This window comes from Megascapheus bottae, chromosome 3 (genome assembly GCF_031878675.1).
Source record: "Megascapheus bottae isolate mThoBot1 chromosome 3, mThoBot2.hap1, whole genome shotgun sequence".
NCBI classification, from domain to species: domain Eukaryota; kingdom Metazoa; phylum Chordata; class Mammalia; order Rodentia; family Geomyidae; genus Megascapheus; species Megascapheus bottae.
Genome location: NC_143511.1, coordinates 63,017,144 through 63,033,039, shown reverse-complemented (window position 1 = coordinate 63,033,039; position 15,896 = coordinate 63,017,144). Strand labels below are relative to the sequence as shown.

The 15,896-nt window shown below is 48.9% G+C and overlaps 1 protein-coding gene across 1 annotated transcript in view; it reads left to right on the top strand.

The window, feature by feature from the left end:
* The first annotated feature begins 281 nt into the window (after positions 1 to 281).
* Positions 282 to 15,896, top strand: part of Gabbr2 (gamma-aminobutyric acid type B receptor subunit 2) — a 327,777-nt gene continuing 312,162 nt past the window's right edge. The window contains exon 1 of the mRNA XM_090330311.1: positions 282 to 638. Within this exon, the coding sequence (XP_090186437.1) occupies positions 297 to 638 (342 nt within the window). The 5' untranslated portion in view covers positions 282 to 296. The remainder of the gene's footprint in view (positions 639 to 15,896) is intronic.

Below are 15,896 nucleotides of genomic sequence, written 5' to 3'. Positions count from 1 at the left end.
GCCGAGACGCCGGCCCCCCTTTCGGCGCTCGCTCGCCCTCTCGCTCGCTCGTTCCCCGCCTCTTGCACTCGGCGCGCTCGCTCCCACCCCTTCCCGGCGTGATTGATCCGTCACGGGCGCCGCCGCAGCCACCGCCGCGGCCGTTCTGAGCCAGCAGGAGCTCGAGCCCGAAGCCGGAGCCGGGGCCCGAGCCGGCGCCATTGCGCGGGCGCCGCCGGGAGAGCTTGGCGCCGGGCGGCGGGCCGGGCCTGGCCATGCGGGCCGAGTGAGCCGGCGCCCGCAGCCCGCGGCGCGGCATGGCTTCCCCGCGGAGCTCCGGGCAGCTCGGGCCGCCGCCGCCGCCGCCGCCGCTGCCGCCGCCGCCGCCGCCGCCGCCCGCGCGCCTACTGCTGCTCCTGCTGCTGCCGCTGCTGCTGCCGCTGGCGCCCGGGGCCTGGGGCTGGGCGCGGGGGGCCCCCCGGCCGCCGCCCAGCAGCCCCCCGCTCTCCATCATGGGCCTCATGCCGCTCACCAAGGAGGTGGCCAAGGGCAGCATCGGGCGCGGCGTGCTTCCCGCCGTGGAACTGGCCATCGAACAGATCCGCAACGAGTCGCTCCTGCGCCCCTACTTCCTCGACCTGCGGCTCTACGACACCGAGGTGAGGGAGCGTCCGGCGACCGCTGCCGTCGGGGCTCCGGGGGCGGTGGGGAGAGGGGAAGTGTTGGCCGGAGCCGCGATGAACCCGCCTGTGCCGGCCCAGGGCACCGCGGGGCTGGTACTCAGTGCTCACCCTAGGGTCCTGCTGGGTTTGGCTGGCATAGCGGGTACCCAGATTTGGGGAGCATCATGTTTCACAGGGCGTGTGTGTGTGTGTGTGTGTGTGTGTGTGTGTGTGTGTGTGTACACAGAAGCCGCTTAGGGTCTCGTTTTACCAGCGGAAAAGCTGGACCCCAAGGGCCTGCTGCAGTGGATGCCCCTGCCCAGGTGCCGCTCAAGGGGCTGTGAGATGCCCGGCGGGAGGACCAGGCGCACGGACTGTAAGCCGGGCGGGCTGAAAACGGCCGGGGCTGCGGGCCTGTCACCGCTCCCCCGGAAAGCCCAGACCCACTGGGCCCCGACGGCTCCGGGACCCGAGGGGCCGGAGCGCCCGTCCGCGCTGGGCGTGCGGTGCGCGCCGGGGGCGAGGGGCCGGCCGCGCCGCTCTCGGCATGCTCCGGAGCCCCAGTGGCCACATGAGGGGGACCCCTTCGTCCCCGGGTCCGTTGCTCGGAGTGCCCTGGAAGGTCTGGGCTGAGAAGCGGGTTGGTGTACGGGGCCGCACCACCACGGTTGGCGGGTGGCTTGGAGGGCGCGCACTTAATCCAAGTGCAGACTTGAAGCGTCCTCTTGCCCGGGGCACGGACTTGCAGCGCAGCCGAGGGCTTCCCTCCCGGCCTCCTTCTCGGAGTCGAGTCCCAGAACCTAGAGCTTTCCATCCCCAGGTCCCCTCCTGAAGCCTCGGCACGGACCAACTCTGCCCGCTGTGGAGCTGGGGCGCGTGGAGGAGGCCTCGGAGGGGCCATCGCCGGCCGCGCAAGGTCGGGTTCGCGAGTTTTTCCGGATTGCGGGAGCCCCTGAGCCAGTCCACCACGTCTGAGAGGCGGCCTGAAGGGGGCAGTGATTTCCCGTGCCGTGCGCTCTGTTGGCGCCTCTTCCCTTGCGCCAAGCTCAGCCCAGGCGCTGGGCTTGACTCCGGTTTCCCGGGCTCCCCGGGTGCCCAGGTGCGGAGTTCTCTCGGAGGAGTGGGGGTGGGGGTGGGGAGGATCGCGCCGAGCTTGGTAGTGCAACCTGGGCTTCGCCTCCTCCTCAGACCCACTCCCCCTTCTTTTTTGTGTTCTCCGGGAAAGAACAGAATCGGGGTTGTATTTTTATTCCCTGCCTCCCCCGCTTCACTGATGAACCAGTCTGCTCTGCTGTAAATAAAAGGTGAAGGAAACGGTGGCAGTTGGCGGTGGTGCGGGAAGGCTGCTGCAGGCGGCGTGGTGGGGAGAGACGGCTTCTGCCCCGGGAGGATGCCCGCTGGGTGGCTGTACAGGGCTAACTGGCTGTGAAATCATTTCCGAATGCCATTCCTGTCGCCGTCGTCTCTGCCCCGAGCCTTTCAAGTGCTCTGGGGGCACTTGTCTGGCACACGTACGCGGAGAGCCACACAATGACACCGAGGCATGGCCTCCTGGCGCCTTTTCTCTGTTGTTGCTTCCATACTTAATCTTCTGGAAGGGAGAGCCGGTTTTGGGGGGGGGGGCAACACATTTGAAAGACAGGGCAGCCCTGCTGGCATCGCCACTAAATAACATCAGCTGCAAAATGTTTCCACCATCGATTCTTGCCCTTCCCGGGGCTTCTCTCTTCACCCTGTTTGTGGGTAGCAGAGTGGAGGGGACTTGGTTGCAGGGTGTGAGTTGAAGGTTTTACCTTTTATTTCTTCAAGTGTGTCTTTGATGACTTTCTAAGTGAGAGGACCTAAAGTCAAGAGGATGAGGCAGTTAGAGGCCCCTCTGTGGGAATATTTAAGAAACAGTGGTAAATAAGAGGACAGGAGAGTTTCAGCATCAGGCAAACAGCTAAGGTCTCTGGCTATTTGAAAGAGCCTGACCCAGGTGTTTGTGGGAGGTTGGTCAGAGTTTAACACCCCAACATGGTTCCCTTTCCCCCCAGGTGACCTTGAGCTGGGTATCTAATCTCTGAAGCCTAGATACAGCAGGTCTGAACTGTGGAGCTGTTTGTTATAAACCCTGCAGGGTGGCGGTGGGAGGCTTACAGCATGATGCCTTGAGCAGGCAGGCTCAGTCTCTGGTGCTCGGTCTGACGAGCTATAAGCGCTTGATAAATGATTCTACTTTGCCACCTTCCTGTGGATTCACCAGTAAGACCCCTGTGGCTTTAGATGGGATAAAATATGGTCACAACCAAAAGAAGAAGAGTGCTTCTCTCTTTTACTTTGTTTTTGGAATCTCCTGGAGAGTCAGGGAAGTTATCCCCGGAAAAGGGAATTCTGGATGACAATCAAACATATTATCTCTTGCCATGAAGTATCACATTTGGGAGAGTGCCCGGGTGATATAATTACTTACTATTTTTCAAGTGACCTTGTCTTTAAAGTAGATATGTTGTGTTTCTGTTCTGGCCGGAGGATCAGTCTGAGTAATTTGCAGTGAAATTCAGGGCCACCTGAAGGGTGTTTGTGGCTTGTTGGAGTATGTGTGGGTTTGTTCTGGCTTATTGAGAAGGGCTGGGTTTGTGGATCGTGTGCTCTGTCTAATCACTTGCCAGCCATGTCACTTATTGTTTAAGGACCTGAATGCAGGATGGATGTGATGAGCAGATTTTTGCTGGCTTTGTTGCTGTTTGTTGTTATTCAGTAGCTTCAGTGGCCAGTGGGAATGGGTATGCACAGCCTGCATGAAGATGGAGGTTTAGTAAGGACTGGGTCATCTGGTCTGTGGGGACAGCCTGTGTCAATAAAGGGGCCTCCCATATGTGTTTATCTAGGTTGAACCCTTTATGATAAGCAGAAACCCAACCAAACTTTCAAAGAACTCAATGCCACATGCTCATAAAAATGAAGTATAGCGATTGATCACCCATCTGTCAGAACCTCTGCTTTCTTGGTGTCACACAAATCACTTCCGCAAATACTTGTCTATGTATTCCAAGGAGGATTTGCATATATTGAAAACACAGCCAGACACTGACATTATAAAAGAAAGCATCAGAAACTCTATAAAGGTACGGGACTCAGCATATCAAAACAAAAATAATTTTTTTTCTTCTGGTCCTGGGGCTTGTACTCCAGGCCTGGGCACTACTCCTGAGTTTCTTTGTGCCTAAGGTTATTGTTCTGCCACTTGAGACCCAGGGCCACTTCTGGCTTTTTTTCTGAATAGTTTATTGGAGGTAAGAGTCTCATGGATTTTCATACCCAGGCTGGCTTTGAACCACGATCCTCAGTTATCAGCCTCCTAAGTTTCTAGGATTATAGGTGTGAACCACCAGGGTCTGACCAGTTCTTTTATTTGATATATTTTCTTTCTTTTTTTCTTGTCAGTTTTGAGGCTTGAACTTAGGGTCTAGATGCTGTCCCTGAGCCTCTTTGTGCTCAAGGCTAGCTCTGTAGCACTTGGACCACAGCACCACTTCCAGTTTCTGAGTGGTTAATTGGAGGTAAAATTCTCAGAGATTTTTTTTGCCCAGTTTGACTTTGAACCAGCATCCTTAGATCTCAGCATCCTGAGTAGCTAGGATTATAGCTGTGAGCTATCAGTGCCCAGCTTTGTATTAACTTTTTTTACTCTAAGCTTTCCATCGTCCAGGTAAAAATGTGAACTTGGTGGATTACACTACTTATGTGTTTGCCTTAAAAGCATCTGGAGGATGATTTCTTAAAAAAAATGAAAGTTTTGTAGAAGTTTCAGAAATGTGGCTGTTTCACATTCTTTGGTAGTAATATAAAATAATAAGCCGGACACGGTGGCTCACGCCTGAAATCCTAGCTACTCAGGAGGCTGAGATCTGGGGATTGTGGTTCAAAGCCAGCCCAGGCACTAAAGACCATGCATGAAACTCTTATCTCCAATTAACCTCTAAAAACCAGAAGTGGTGCTGTGACTCAAGGCTAAGTTGGTAGCCTTGAACTGAAGAGCTCAGACACAGTGCCCAAACCCAGAGTTCAAACCCCAGGACCGAGCAAAAAATAATAATAATAACAACCAAGGAATGAGTTTAAAAATGATGTTGGTTGAGCAGGGAGTTCAGCCTAATGGTAGAGTGCTTGCCTAGCATGCACAAGGACCCGGGTCCAATTCCTCGGTACCACATACATAGAAAAAAAAGCCTAGAAATGGTGCTGTGGCTCAAGTGGTAGAGCTCTAACCTTGAGAAAAAAGCCCAAGGACAGTGCCCAAGCCCTGAGTTCAAGGCCCAGGACTGGCAAAAAAAAATAATGTTGGGGTCTGATTTGATTGTTAATTTTAGTAAAATTGACAATTATAGAAAAGCCTGAGGAAAATAATTTTCCATAATCTACCTATGCAAAAATAATTTCATCTAGTAATTAGGATAATTTCCCTACAGTTGCTGGTGTTTACTATATCATGAATACAATTTTTATGCCAAGCACATTTTAATACTTTGTTTCATTGAGTTAACATTATGTCATGGGTATTATATTCTCAGTTCTTTTTCTGTTGTTGTTGTTGGTCATGGGACTTGAACTATGGGCCTGGGCACTGTCCTTGAGCATTTCAGCTCAAGGTCATTGCCTTATCCCTTGTAAGCACCACTTCCAGTTTTCTGGTGGTTAATTGGAGAGAAGCCTGGGCTGGCTTTGAACTGTAATCCTCAGATCTCAGCCTCCTGAGTAGCTAGGATTACAGGTGTGAGCCACCGCATCTGGCTTTCAACTCCTTTTGTGCAAAGAAGAGAGGAAAATGGGGACAAAAACATGAGAAGGGGTATCAATGTGAAAGAAGTAATGTTCCTACTACCAGGCGAATGTACCTACTACCAGGCGAATGTAACTGTAACCCCTCTATATATTACCTTGACAATAAAAAATTAAAAAAATAAATAAGATATTTAGTAGCTGTACACTATTCTGCTGTGAGGTTTGTACATGTTTAGTCATTTCTAAGCTGTTGGATTTATATTCCACTTGTTTTTCTTTTAGAATATTCTGTGACAGGCTAAAGGTTCAGGATGCCAAAGGAGTACAGTCTAGGTGTTCAGCTCTCAGAAAGACCATCCTGATATGAGTCTCTACCTTAGAAAACCTCAAGCAAACCCAGCGACTGATGCACATGCCCATTTCTTCAACACCATGGCCAAATGCCTGTTCTCTTATCCATTGTGCTTTAAAAGGGATCCAGACTACTGGAGACTGAGGCTGAGTTTCTTTGGGGGACTGAGCACAGCTCTGCAGGTGTTTGCTGTGCACCTGCAAAAGCTACTATGACGCAGAAAGTTATAAACCACCACCCTGGCTTGAGAGAGACAATCAGTGAATAAAAACCAGGGCAAGGATGTACTCATCATTTTCAGTTCAGGATAGAAAAGGAGAGTGGAGATGGTTGCATAATTCTGTGAATGTACTAAAAAAACCATGGATTCATACATCCTAGAAGAGTGTATGAATTATATCAACACAGCTGTTATTAAAAATAAAAAGATAGAGTATGAGCTCTATCTTTTAGGATCAGACTCACATCTTTGTGGCTATAGCTGTACCACTAAGCATGCTACCTGGCCTTTTGGAAATATACTGCTCAGAACTCTTGTAGCAGAAATCCAGGTTACACAGGTTCATATCCCTGAACAAGCCTGGAACGTGCTGTATTTGAGCATGGCTCAATGCAGAGACTCAAATAAGATCTTTAAAAATATCTCCCTCCCTGCATCTTGGCTCTGATTTCTTGTCAGCTTCCCTATGGAGCAAGCTGTCCACGTGTGGTGGCACAGATGGCCTCCCACAGTTAAAGGTTTATATACTCCTAGCTTAGAAACTCCAGTGGGGACAGGTTCTTTCCCAACTGTCAAGACTTAGATCTCATTGGCTTGATGGGGGTCACGTGCTCATTCCCAGGCAATCACCACCACTCACAAGACACTGATGGGCCAGGATAAGGACATGTGTCAGCATCTGTGTTCCAGCTGTTGTGAGGGTACAGGGAGTGAGGTCAGCCACACTCAACCACATGAATACAGAGTGGAAACGGATGATGTCAGCAAGGAGATGTGAATGCCTGGGTCGGGGTGGGGGGTGGTGGTGGTCATGTTGACAATAGTAGGTTTTTGGGAAATGGTAGTCTGGAGAAAGAGAAGAGAGGTACCAGGATATTAGACAGAGACTCCTGGGGGGAGGGAAGTCAAGATGGGTCTGGAAGGGTAAAGACAATGTTGACACAGAAAGGCAAGATTCCATGGGGACTGAACCCTGATAATTCCCCCTGGGAAGCATTTTCTCAAGATTGAAGGGTGGAGGCTGCGAAGTGTGCAGTGTGTTTGATGTACATTTTACCTGAGTGCAGGGATTGTCTAGCCTAAGGCTGAAGGTGAGTGGTTCTGAATATGTGTCGAGAAGATTGAGCTATGAAAGCCTTGGAGTGTGATGGGATGGAGGCAGACCAGAAGGTAGAGCCTGGAGACAGAGAAGCTAAGAGGCCGTTGTACTATGTAGCTGTAGGAAAAGATAATCAGGGCCTGAATGGGACTGAGACCCAGTTGCTCCATCAGGCAGTGACAAGGCTGGGAGAAGCAGCACCATCATAGAACAAGATGCCTGGTGACCTTCCTCTGATCTTGCAGCACCTCCAGGCCTCAGCATGAGCTCACCTTGTCCCTGAGGGATGAACCCAGGGTCAGGGTTTCCCGATCAGTGCTATTTTGTCTGTTTGGTGACCCTTGGGGCACATCAATTTGCTCATTTTTCCATCTATAAGCATCTATAAGTTAGGACTAGTAGATTAATGGCCTTATCAGTGCTTGGCATGCAGTGAGTGTTGGAAAATATTTGCCACGTTTGTAACCATTGTTGTGCTTTATTTTATTATCTTTAAGTAGTGTAGTACAAGGGAATCTCAATCCAACATATCAGTTTCTGAGTACATTGTATTTACCATTGTTATTTTTATGCAATGTGAGGCTTACTTTGGCACAAGCAGGAGGTAGGATGAATGGAAAGCTCTGAACATAATGTCGACATAAGGCAGTGTTATCAATCATCTTATGTTTGACGTTGTATGGCAGAGAAGGCTACTAGGGACAGAGGATGTCAACACTGGGGTCTTTGTGTGTCTCCCACCTAGGCTCTCCAGCTAGTTGTCTTCCGTTACAGCCACACCAATTTCTTCTCCCTTGAAAGGCTTTAGCTTCTTGATGGTAGGGTCAGTCTTACTGGTGGGCTGGCATGTGGCGGGCAGGCATGAGCGCTTGCTAAAGGGAAGCCTAGGGAATTCCTGTACTTTTTATGGTTTAGCATCTCATTGGATGGTTTGCCTGGATCACCTCCTTGGTATCTTAATCTTCCTTATGGCAGAATGAAATTGACTACCAAGTTGTTGGTGTCTTCTTCAGTTCTCACCAACACCAACTCCTGAGTTTCTCCAATAAAGGCAATGCCTTGACCATTCTAGCTCCCACTGTTTCCTCAGCTGGAAAGGTACCGTATCCCTAAATACCGTTGAAAAGGAGATGAGAGAGGAGAGTGAGTCAAACTAACTCATCAAGAGCCTGTTTAGTACGAGTATTGAGCTAGATTTTTGGGGGGCTTTGTTTTTAATGGGTTCTTTGTTTGGCCTTCCTTACTTCCTTATGGGCACAGCCATAAAATATTGGCTTCTGTTTAGAGACCTGAGATGTTGGCAGGGAAAATCAGCAAGCTGGAAGTCTGAGATGGTGGTGCAGACAGAGGTTTTAAGTGGGTATACAGGATAGAGGCTTGTGGCTAGGGTTGACCCAGCTATGCTGCTTTAACAAACATCTTTCCATCTCTGTGGCCTAATGTATGAGAATCGTATTGGCTTATACAAAGTCATGTGTATATCTGAGACCTTCCTGGGTGGCTCTCCAAATGGTAACATAGGGGCACAGGAATCTGCTTTTGTGTGGTTAGGGAGGATTACATGGGAAGGCACACTGGGATTTAGCCACTTTACTTGGAAGAGGTACATGACGTCTTTGCTTTTATTTCATCCACTACAAATAGTCACCTAGCTTCCAAGGGGACAGAAAAAAGAGGAAGAGGTGATGTTATGGACACTTGTGGCTTTGGTCTTTTAGGAAGAAAATGGCAAGATTGCCAGATGTCAGAAAGCTTAAGGATGATGTTTGTGAAAGCTGAAGGACTAGAGAGGGAACTCACCAGGCCATGTTGACCTTCTGATACCTGTGAATGGAGGGGATGGGGATAGTAGAGTTGGGCTGGAGGGATTTCAGACTGAGGGTCATCTCTTTCAAGTCTTGTCCGGACTGGCTAGGAGTTCTGCAGCAAAGCCTGTCTGTGGAAGGGGTCTCCTGTTAGATCTGAGAGCAGCTCTATAATCTGTCCAGGGGAAGATGTCTCAAGCAGAAAGCCATCCCAGCTAACTATACCTCCTCTTGTTCTCTCTTTAAAAAAGACAGTGGAGCCCCGCACCTAGCTTGCTGCCCTGGACACTGCCTATTCTGCTGCAGTGCCCTGAGGTCACACACACACCAATGGACAGAGCTTCTACCAGCCCCTGTGTGAGGTTTAGGAATCCAGAGGATGAGAGGCCTGGCCTTTGAGGAGCTCCTTGTTCACCAAGTAGTAAAGACAGATAGACACATGTCATATGGTAGGACTCAACCAGGACAGAGTCAGTGAAGGCAGGCTGGAAAGGCCTTCCCCTCTGAGGCACCTACTTGGCTATTCTCCATGTTGTCTAGGAGAGAGATGTAAGGGAATTCTTATGCCATACATTTTTTTTGTTATTTATTTTGGTTCTGGGAAGGTGTGAAAATGCACTGGCATGGTTTGCCCAATGAGCAGCTGCATTACATCTGCTATTTTGTTTTCTTCTCCTCCTCTGTGGTTATGCAACAACCAACTAGGCTGGTGAGGCACCTTCTTCTCTGTACCTGGTTGTCTAAGAGAGGAACAGGTGTGCCAGGCTGAATATGTGTGAGAGTCATGCAGAAATGCAGAAACCCTGCTAAAAATCATGGTGTAGGTTGTTGCCAAGAATGTGAGGAAGTCTTCAACATTCTCTGTGAACTGCAGATCAGATGGAGGAGCTTAGGCATGGGTGTGTCTATTAGGGCTAGGCACAGAGCAGGAGCTCCATCAATACTTATCAGGCAAACAGATATAAAAGCCTGGACTCCAGCTCTCCAATTGTAAGAGGATTGAACTAATGGGTATAGTTGTTACAAATGGAAGAATTGCTTTGTGTGCCAAGTCACGTGGCGTGAATTTGCAGTCAGCTCTTTATTCATCCTTTGAGGTTCTTGTTTGATACTGTAGAGGTGTGAAAGAGGAAAGGGTACTTGCTAGATCTTCCTTCCTTCCTTCCTTCCTTCCTTCCTTCCTTCCTTCCTTCCTTCCTTCCTTCTTTTCTTCCTTCTTTTCTTCCTCCCTTCCTCCATCCCTCCCTCCCTTCCTGTCCTTTTTTTCTCTTTTTTTTTTCTGTTGGTTATAAAGCTTGAATTCAGGGTTTGGAGCTGTCCCTGAGCTTTATGTGCTCATGACTAGTACTTTACCACTTGAGCCACAACTACACTTTTGATTTTCAGGTGATTAATTGGATATAAGAGTCTTATGGACTTTCCTGCTCAGACTGGCTTTGAACTGTGATCTTCAGATCTCAGCCTTCTGAGTTGCTAGATTTATAGGTGTGAGCCATCAGTGCCTGGCTTTTTTTTTTTTTAGTGTATGTGTCAGGTTCTGGGTGTTGTCTGTCCCTTAGTAATTTTGCTCAAGGCTAGTGCTCAACCACCTGAGCCACAGCTCCAATTCTGGCTTTTAGGTGGTTTACTGGAGATCAAGAGTGTCACAGACTTTCTTGCTAAGTCAGGCTTTGAACCACAATCATCTGATCTCAGCCTCTGGAGTAGCTAGGATTACAGGCACGAGCCATCAACTCCTGGTTGGATCTTCTAATAGATGGTTATGTGCAAAGCTGATATTAGATTTCTCTTTCCTCATAAATAGGCTTAGTATCCTCTGAGGAATAGCAGAAACCCAGAGAAGAAACACTCTCCAGAGCATGCAAGGCTTGAGGAGGTCAATTTATTGGAGCATTGTGCTAATAGGTATCTTAGGAGCCCGGGTCCTTTATCTATTCCCATTTCCAGAGGCCATGAGAGCTTGAGGGGTGAGACTGGTCTCTGGTCCCAGTATAGGAATGAAGCCAAGCTCTCTGAGTCAGGTAGTCTAGTGGCAGGTGTAGGCAGTGTGACTAAAGAGGTCCCCTGGCACCCCTGAAGTAGAAAGACTTCTTCCAGGTTTCTGCTCCAGGACTGGAAGCAGAAATGAAGTTATTCTTCAACTCTTCCGTGGTCTGTATGGACTCAGGAACTAGGGGAGCTCAGCTTCCTGGTAAGCACTGTCTCCCTGTTCCCCCCTCCATACCCCCTGAGGGTGACAGAACAAGTGTGGACCCCAGATCAGATAACCACATTTGTTAGAGTCACTAGTAAAGTAAGGGTAAATGGGTTAGGAGCTGGGATTTGAGTCTGAAGCTCTTTTCCTGCATAGGAGGCCTTTCTGGACTGACTGGGGGAGAGGAGGGAGAATCTTTTGCCAATTTTCCACTTTCCTGGACTCCCTGCTTACCCTGTGCTGCTGGAAGGATGAAGTGTCATTGTCATCTAGAAAATTAGTGGCACATCCATGGTACAGAGTAAACGGACTCATCTGTCTTCATCAGTGCCCACAGTGGCTGGTGGAAGCTGACCCCTTCTCCTGCCACTTGGCAAGCACCTCATCAGTCAATGTTCTGAGAGAATCTAGCCCAGGAAGGACTTTATGGAGTGAGGCATTATTGCTGCTCTCGTGGTGAGGGGTCAGGAGAGGGCACAGAGAAAATGATATTTTCACACTCTGTTCATGATCCACTTGACTTTGCTCAGAGGCAACAGATTTTTGAAAGCAACAGCCATACTTATAATAATCATCACTGTATTATCCAAATCGCTTTGTTTCGAGAACTACCCATTCAGGGATGCGTTTCTGAGAATGCCTAGAATTGTGGCAGGGATTTAACTGGCAGACAGGGACCTGGCTGCTTACTCTGGGGCATCCAACCAGAGCCCACAATAATGCTGCCATTGGCCCAGCTCAGAGTTCCCTGTCTTTGATGAGAGGGACAACTGATTCAGCTGGTACTTCAATATCCACAGGGGTCAAACAGACCCTCCCTGTAGGTCTCTGGGAATTGTAGAAATATTGGGAAGTCTGTATATGTCATTGTCCTAAGCAAGGGACACAGGATGACTGAGTTACAAGTGAGTCGATGAAGGGAACGGGAATTTAGCAAGGCCGACTCTCCTTGGGCTGGCACTTTCCCTTTGTCAGGCCCAGGTCAAGTGTTGCACATGATTCTTTCATGTCATTTTTTATTTTTTTGCCAGTCCTGGGCTTGAGCTCAGGGCCTGAGCACTGTCCTTGGACCAAGACTAGAGCTCTACCACTTGAGCCTCAGTACCACTTCTGGCTTTTTGCTATGTATTTGGTACCGAAGAATCGAACCCAGGTCTTCGTGCATGCTAGGCAAGCACTCTACCACTAGGCCAAACTCCTGGCCCTCTTTTTTTAAAAATTTAATCACAAAGGCTACCCAACAGACCAGTAGTTAAAGTCTTGGTGGACATTCCATTCCTTGTGTTCTGTGGCTAACTGGAGATAAGAGTCTTACAAGGATTTTTCTGTCTAGGCTGACTTTGAACTGCGATCCCCAGATCTCAGCCCCCCTGAGCAGCTAGGATTACAGGCATTAGACACTGGCACTTGGCTCTTCACCAACTTTCTCCATCCTTTGATGCTAGCTCAAGTGTACTTTCTCTGTCCTCTCTCCATGGGAAAGATCCCATATCATGTTTTTCTGTAAGAATTATGAACTTTTCCACTACTTGTCACACTTACAATTCGACATCTATTGGGATGTTTAATCCATGTTGGACTCTCCTTGTTCCTCCAAGAGATTGTGAACTCTGCAAGGGAAAGGACTGGTGGGTTTTAGCTCCTTGTGGTGTCCAGTTCAGTTCTACTTTTAGCACAGAACAGGTGCTCAGTTAATATTACAGTGAAAACCGAAAGTTTCCTAAGTGTTTGTAATGGTTTGCTTCTTTGTGGGCTGTGGGGAGAGATCTGGGCAGTGTGCCAAGACCTTTGGCATTAGTCAACATATGCATGTGTGTACTGCATGGTGTTGAAGCCTGTTTCCTCATCTGTGAAGGAGGACTAAACTCTTTCTCTGAGAATTATTGTGAGGGTGGCAGGGAATGTTATGTGAAGCATCGATGGACTAGGCACCTACTAAATTTTAGAATCACCACTTTATGCATATGAAGAAAACACAGGAATCGGTTCTCATTTCAGTGAGGATTATAGTTTGAGGCCCAGTGATCCATGTTTGAGCTTCATCAAATGGTTTTTCTAGGTTAAGGATTGTGATTAAGCCCCATCCATTTCTGGGAAGACTTCAAGTGTCCTGAGAGTTCAGTAGTGAGCCCTTGGGCTGGGCTTTTTATCACTAGTGAAGTCTTTCCAGCTCTCTTCTGTCACTGCTGCTTATTGTCAGCAACCTCACCTGGCTGTGAGCTGGCCCAGCCCATAAGGACAAGTGAGTCATGTGGTTTACACCTGCTGGATGCCAGCACCCAGCACGGAGCCTGCAGGTGCTCAGGGACACATGTGTGTGAAGGAAGGTTTCTGCCTGGGCACCAACAAACTTGTTTAGCATGAGTAGCACTGAAAACACACTGTAAAAAAACAACACTTTGGTATAAAAATCACAACTGAACCTCCTGGGAAGATGTGATGGGCATCTGTGAGGAATGGAGTGCTCTAATTGAGCCCTGGGTTTGAAGGTGTAAGAATGTTCTGGCACCCTGGGTGAGAAGGATGACTTCCTTTTAGGATTTAGGGATGAATCTTTTGTAGTTAAAGGCAGGCAATTCAGTAGACAGAGCTCTGGGCAAGACACTCTAGTGGATGACCTTGACCTACACTTGGACTCCTGTGCACCTTAGTATTGTCATCCATACAAGAGGAGTAATAAGGCCTTCCCTACTTCTTCATTGAATTCTTGTAGAGCTTGCTCAGAGGGAGAGAGAGAAAAGGAGGAGGGAAAGGAGGCAGGGAGAAAGAGATTGATGAATGTAAAAGGGCTTAAAAAGCTGTGAAGGAGTACAGATATAAGATATCCCTGAAACTATACACAAAGAGTAATTAATTCTGGGTTGTTCTCTCAGGGTCACTGGATATTTCCAATAACATCTTCATAAAGGCATGGAGAGGCCCCATCACGTGAGCGATTCACTTAGCCTCTCAATAAAGAAGGGCACAGTATTAGATTTTTAACACCTTGGAAGCTGTGGCACAAGGGTCTGAGGTCTGAAGGCCCTAGCAGGCTGCCATACAGAAACATCTAGAGCAGGAGACAGATGATACATCCTCCTGTCACCTGCCAGATGTCTTTAGCAGGCAACAGTCACCTTTGGCAGTCATCTGGCCCATGCTGATCCATAGCCAGATTTGAGAACAGGAGCAGGCATGGGGTGGCATGAGATTTAGTGAGGCTGTCTGCTGTAGCAGCAGTTCAGCCCAGGTTGGCACTTGTCGAGATCCAGCCCTCAGTCATGGGATGGGCATATACTGCTGCGTTTGGTAACTGGGGCAGAGCCTGGTATAGCAGCTAGGAAACTATGCAGGCTTGGTCAGTTCATGACAGTCCAGGAGGGGATAGTTGGGTGAATCCAAAGTTTCTGTTTTACTGTTTGTTTGTTCCAGAAAGACCTGTGACCCCTGAGCTGATATGAAGTATTTGGTGGAGACCTCCAAGTTTGGGACCAGGGAATATAGAGATGACAGGCCTGGTTTGAAAGGTTTTTAGGCTAGCATGTGCCAGCTCAGAAGATAAAGGGTTGCCCTCTTATGGACCCTGTGTTTTTAGGTCATCAGCTTGGTTTTGTCCTTGAGGCTTCAACTCTAACCTCGTGGCTCTGCTGTATGGGAGGCAAAGTGACTTGTCCCTCTGAGCCTCTTCTGTGCTTAGGGTCCTATACTGGTGCTGTAAGATGTGCCTTCAAATCCAGCAAGGTGTAGTGGCAAGAGCCTGGTTCTGAGCTAGAGGCCTGAAAGTGATGCTTAGTCTTCCGTATACTATGGCCTCCAGCTTCTCCATCTACCAGAGAAAGGTCTGACAACAGGCAACCTAACTTGTTTGGAGGACTAAATGAGATACAGTGGATGGATCTGACACTTAGTTGAGTGCTTAGCGGAGACTAGGGGGTGAGCTACTAAGCTGGGATGGGCCACACAGATGTTTGGGGGTGAGATGGAGTGGGAAGTTGCAGAAGGATCTCTGAGAACAGTAGGAAGGCTCCAGTTTGTGCCATATTATGGCACAAATGCAAAGCTAGGTCCTGGAAGGAGGGTGTCACTGGAACAAGGCCGAGGCTCTGGTCTGCCTCTATACTCTCATGACATTCCAGAAGGCCTTCTGAGGCTGGAGGAGGAACAGGACACACCATGCCTGGACTCCTCAGGGAGGGACAGGTGTGTGAAGTCCTTAGAGTATGTCTACAGTGTGATGCAGCCTTGTATAACACCATAGATTGCAGTGTGCCCAGGGTATGAGTGGGATAGCAAGATTGATGAGGGGATGGTGGCTGTGGCTGGAGCCTCAGATCCCACCTGGCAAGATGGTACCCTAGGAATGGTGGCTGTGTGTATTAGTACAAGTGCTCAGTGCAGATAGTCAAAGCCTTCTGTTTCTGTTTGGACTCCAGCCCATCCCCAAGTGAAGCACCTTGGAGAAGGAAGCCTGTGTTCAAAGATTGGCCTTTTCAGGAGACAGGACCTCATCTTGACTGGAAGTGGTACCCAGGCCTATATTGCTACCATAGCAATGAGTTCTACTGAACCAGAGTGGGCCCTGGGCCTAGCTTTAGAGGATACCTTTAGGTGTGTAAGTGAGGAAAACTCCCCAGTCCATCAGTATGGACCACTCAAAGGGACCTCAGTGGGCCAGGTGTTGCCAAGAGAAATCCTCCTAGATTCCCCTGCCCATCTCTTTGATGACCAGTCAAGGGACAGGGCTGTTTGCTTGTCATGGAATGATGCACTTAAAAGCATTAGGAACTTCAGCTTTGCACAGATTTTGTTCCATCGTTGCTTCATCCATTAAGCCACAGGGCT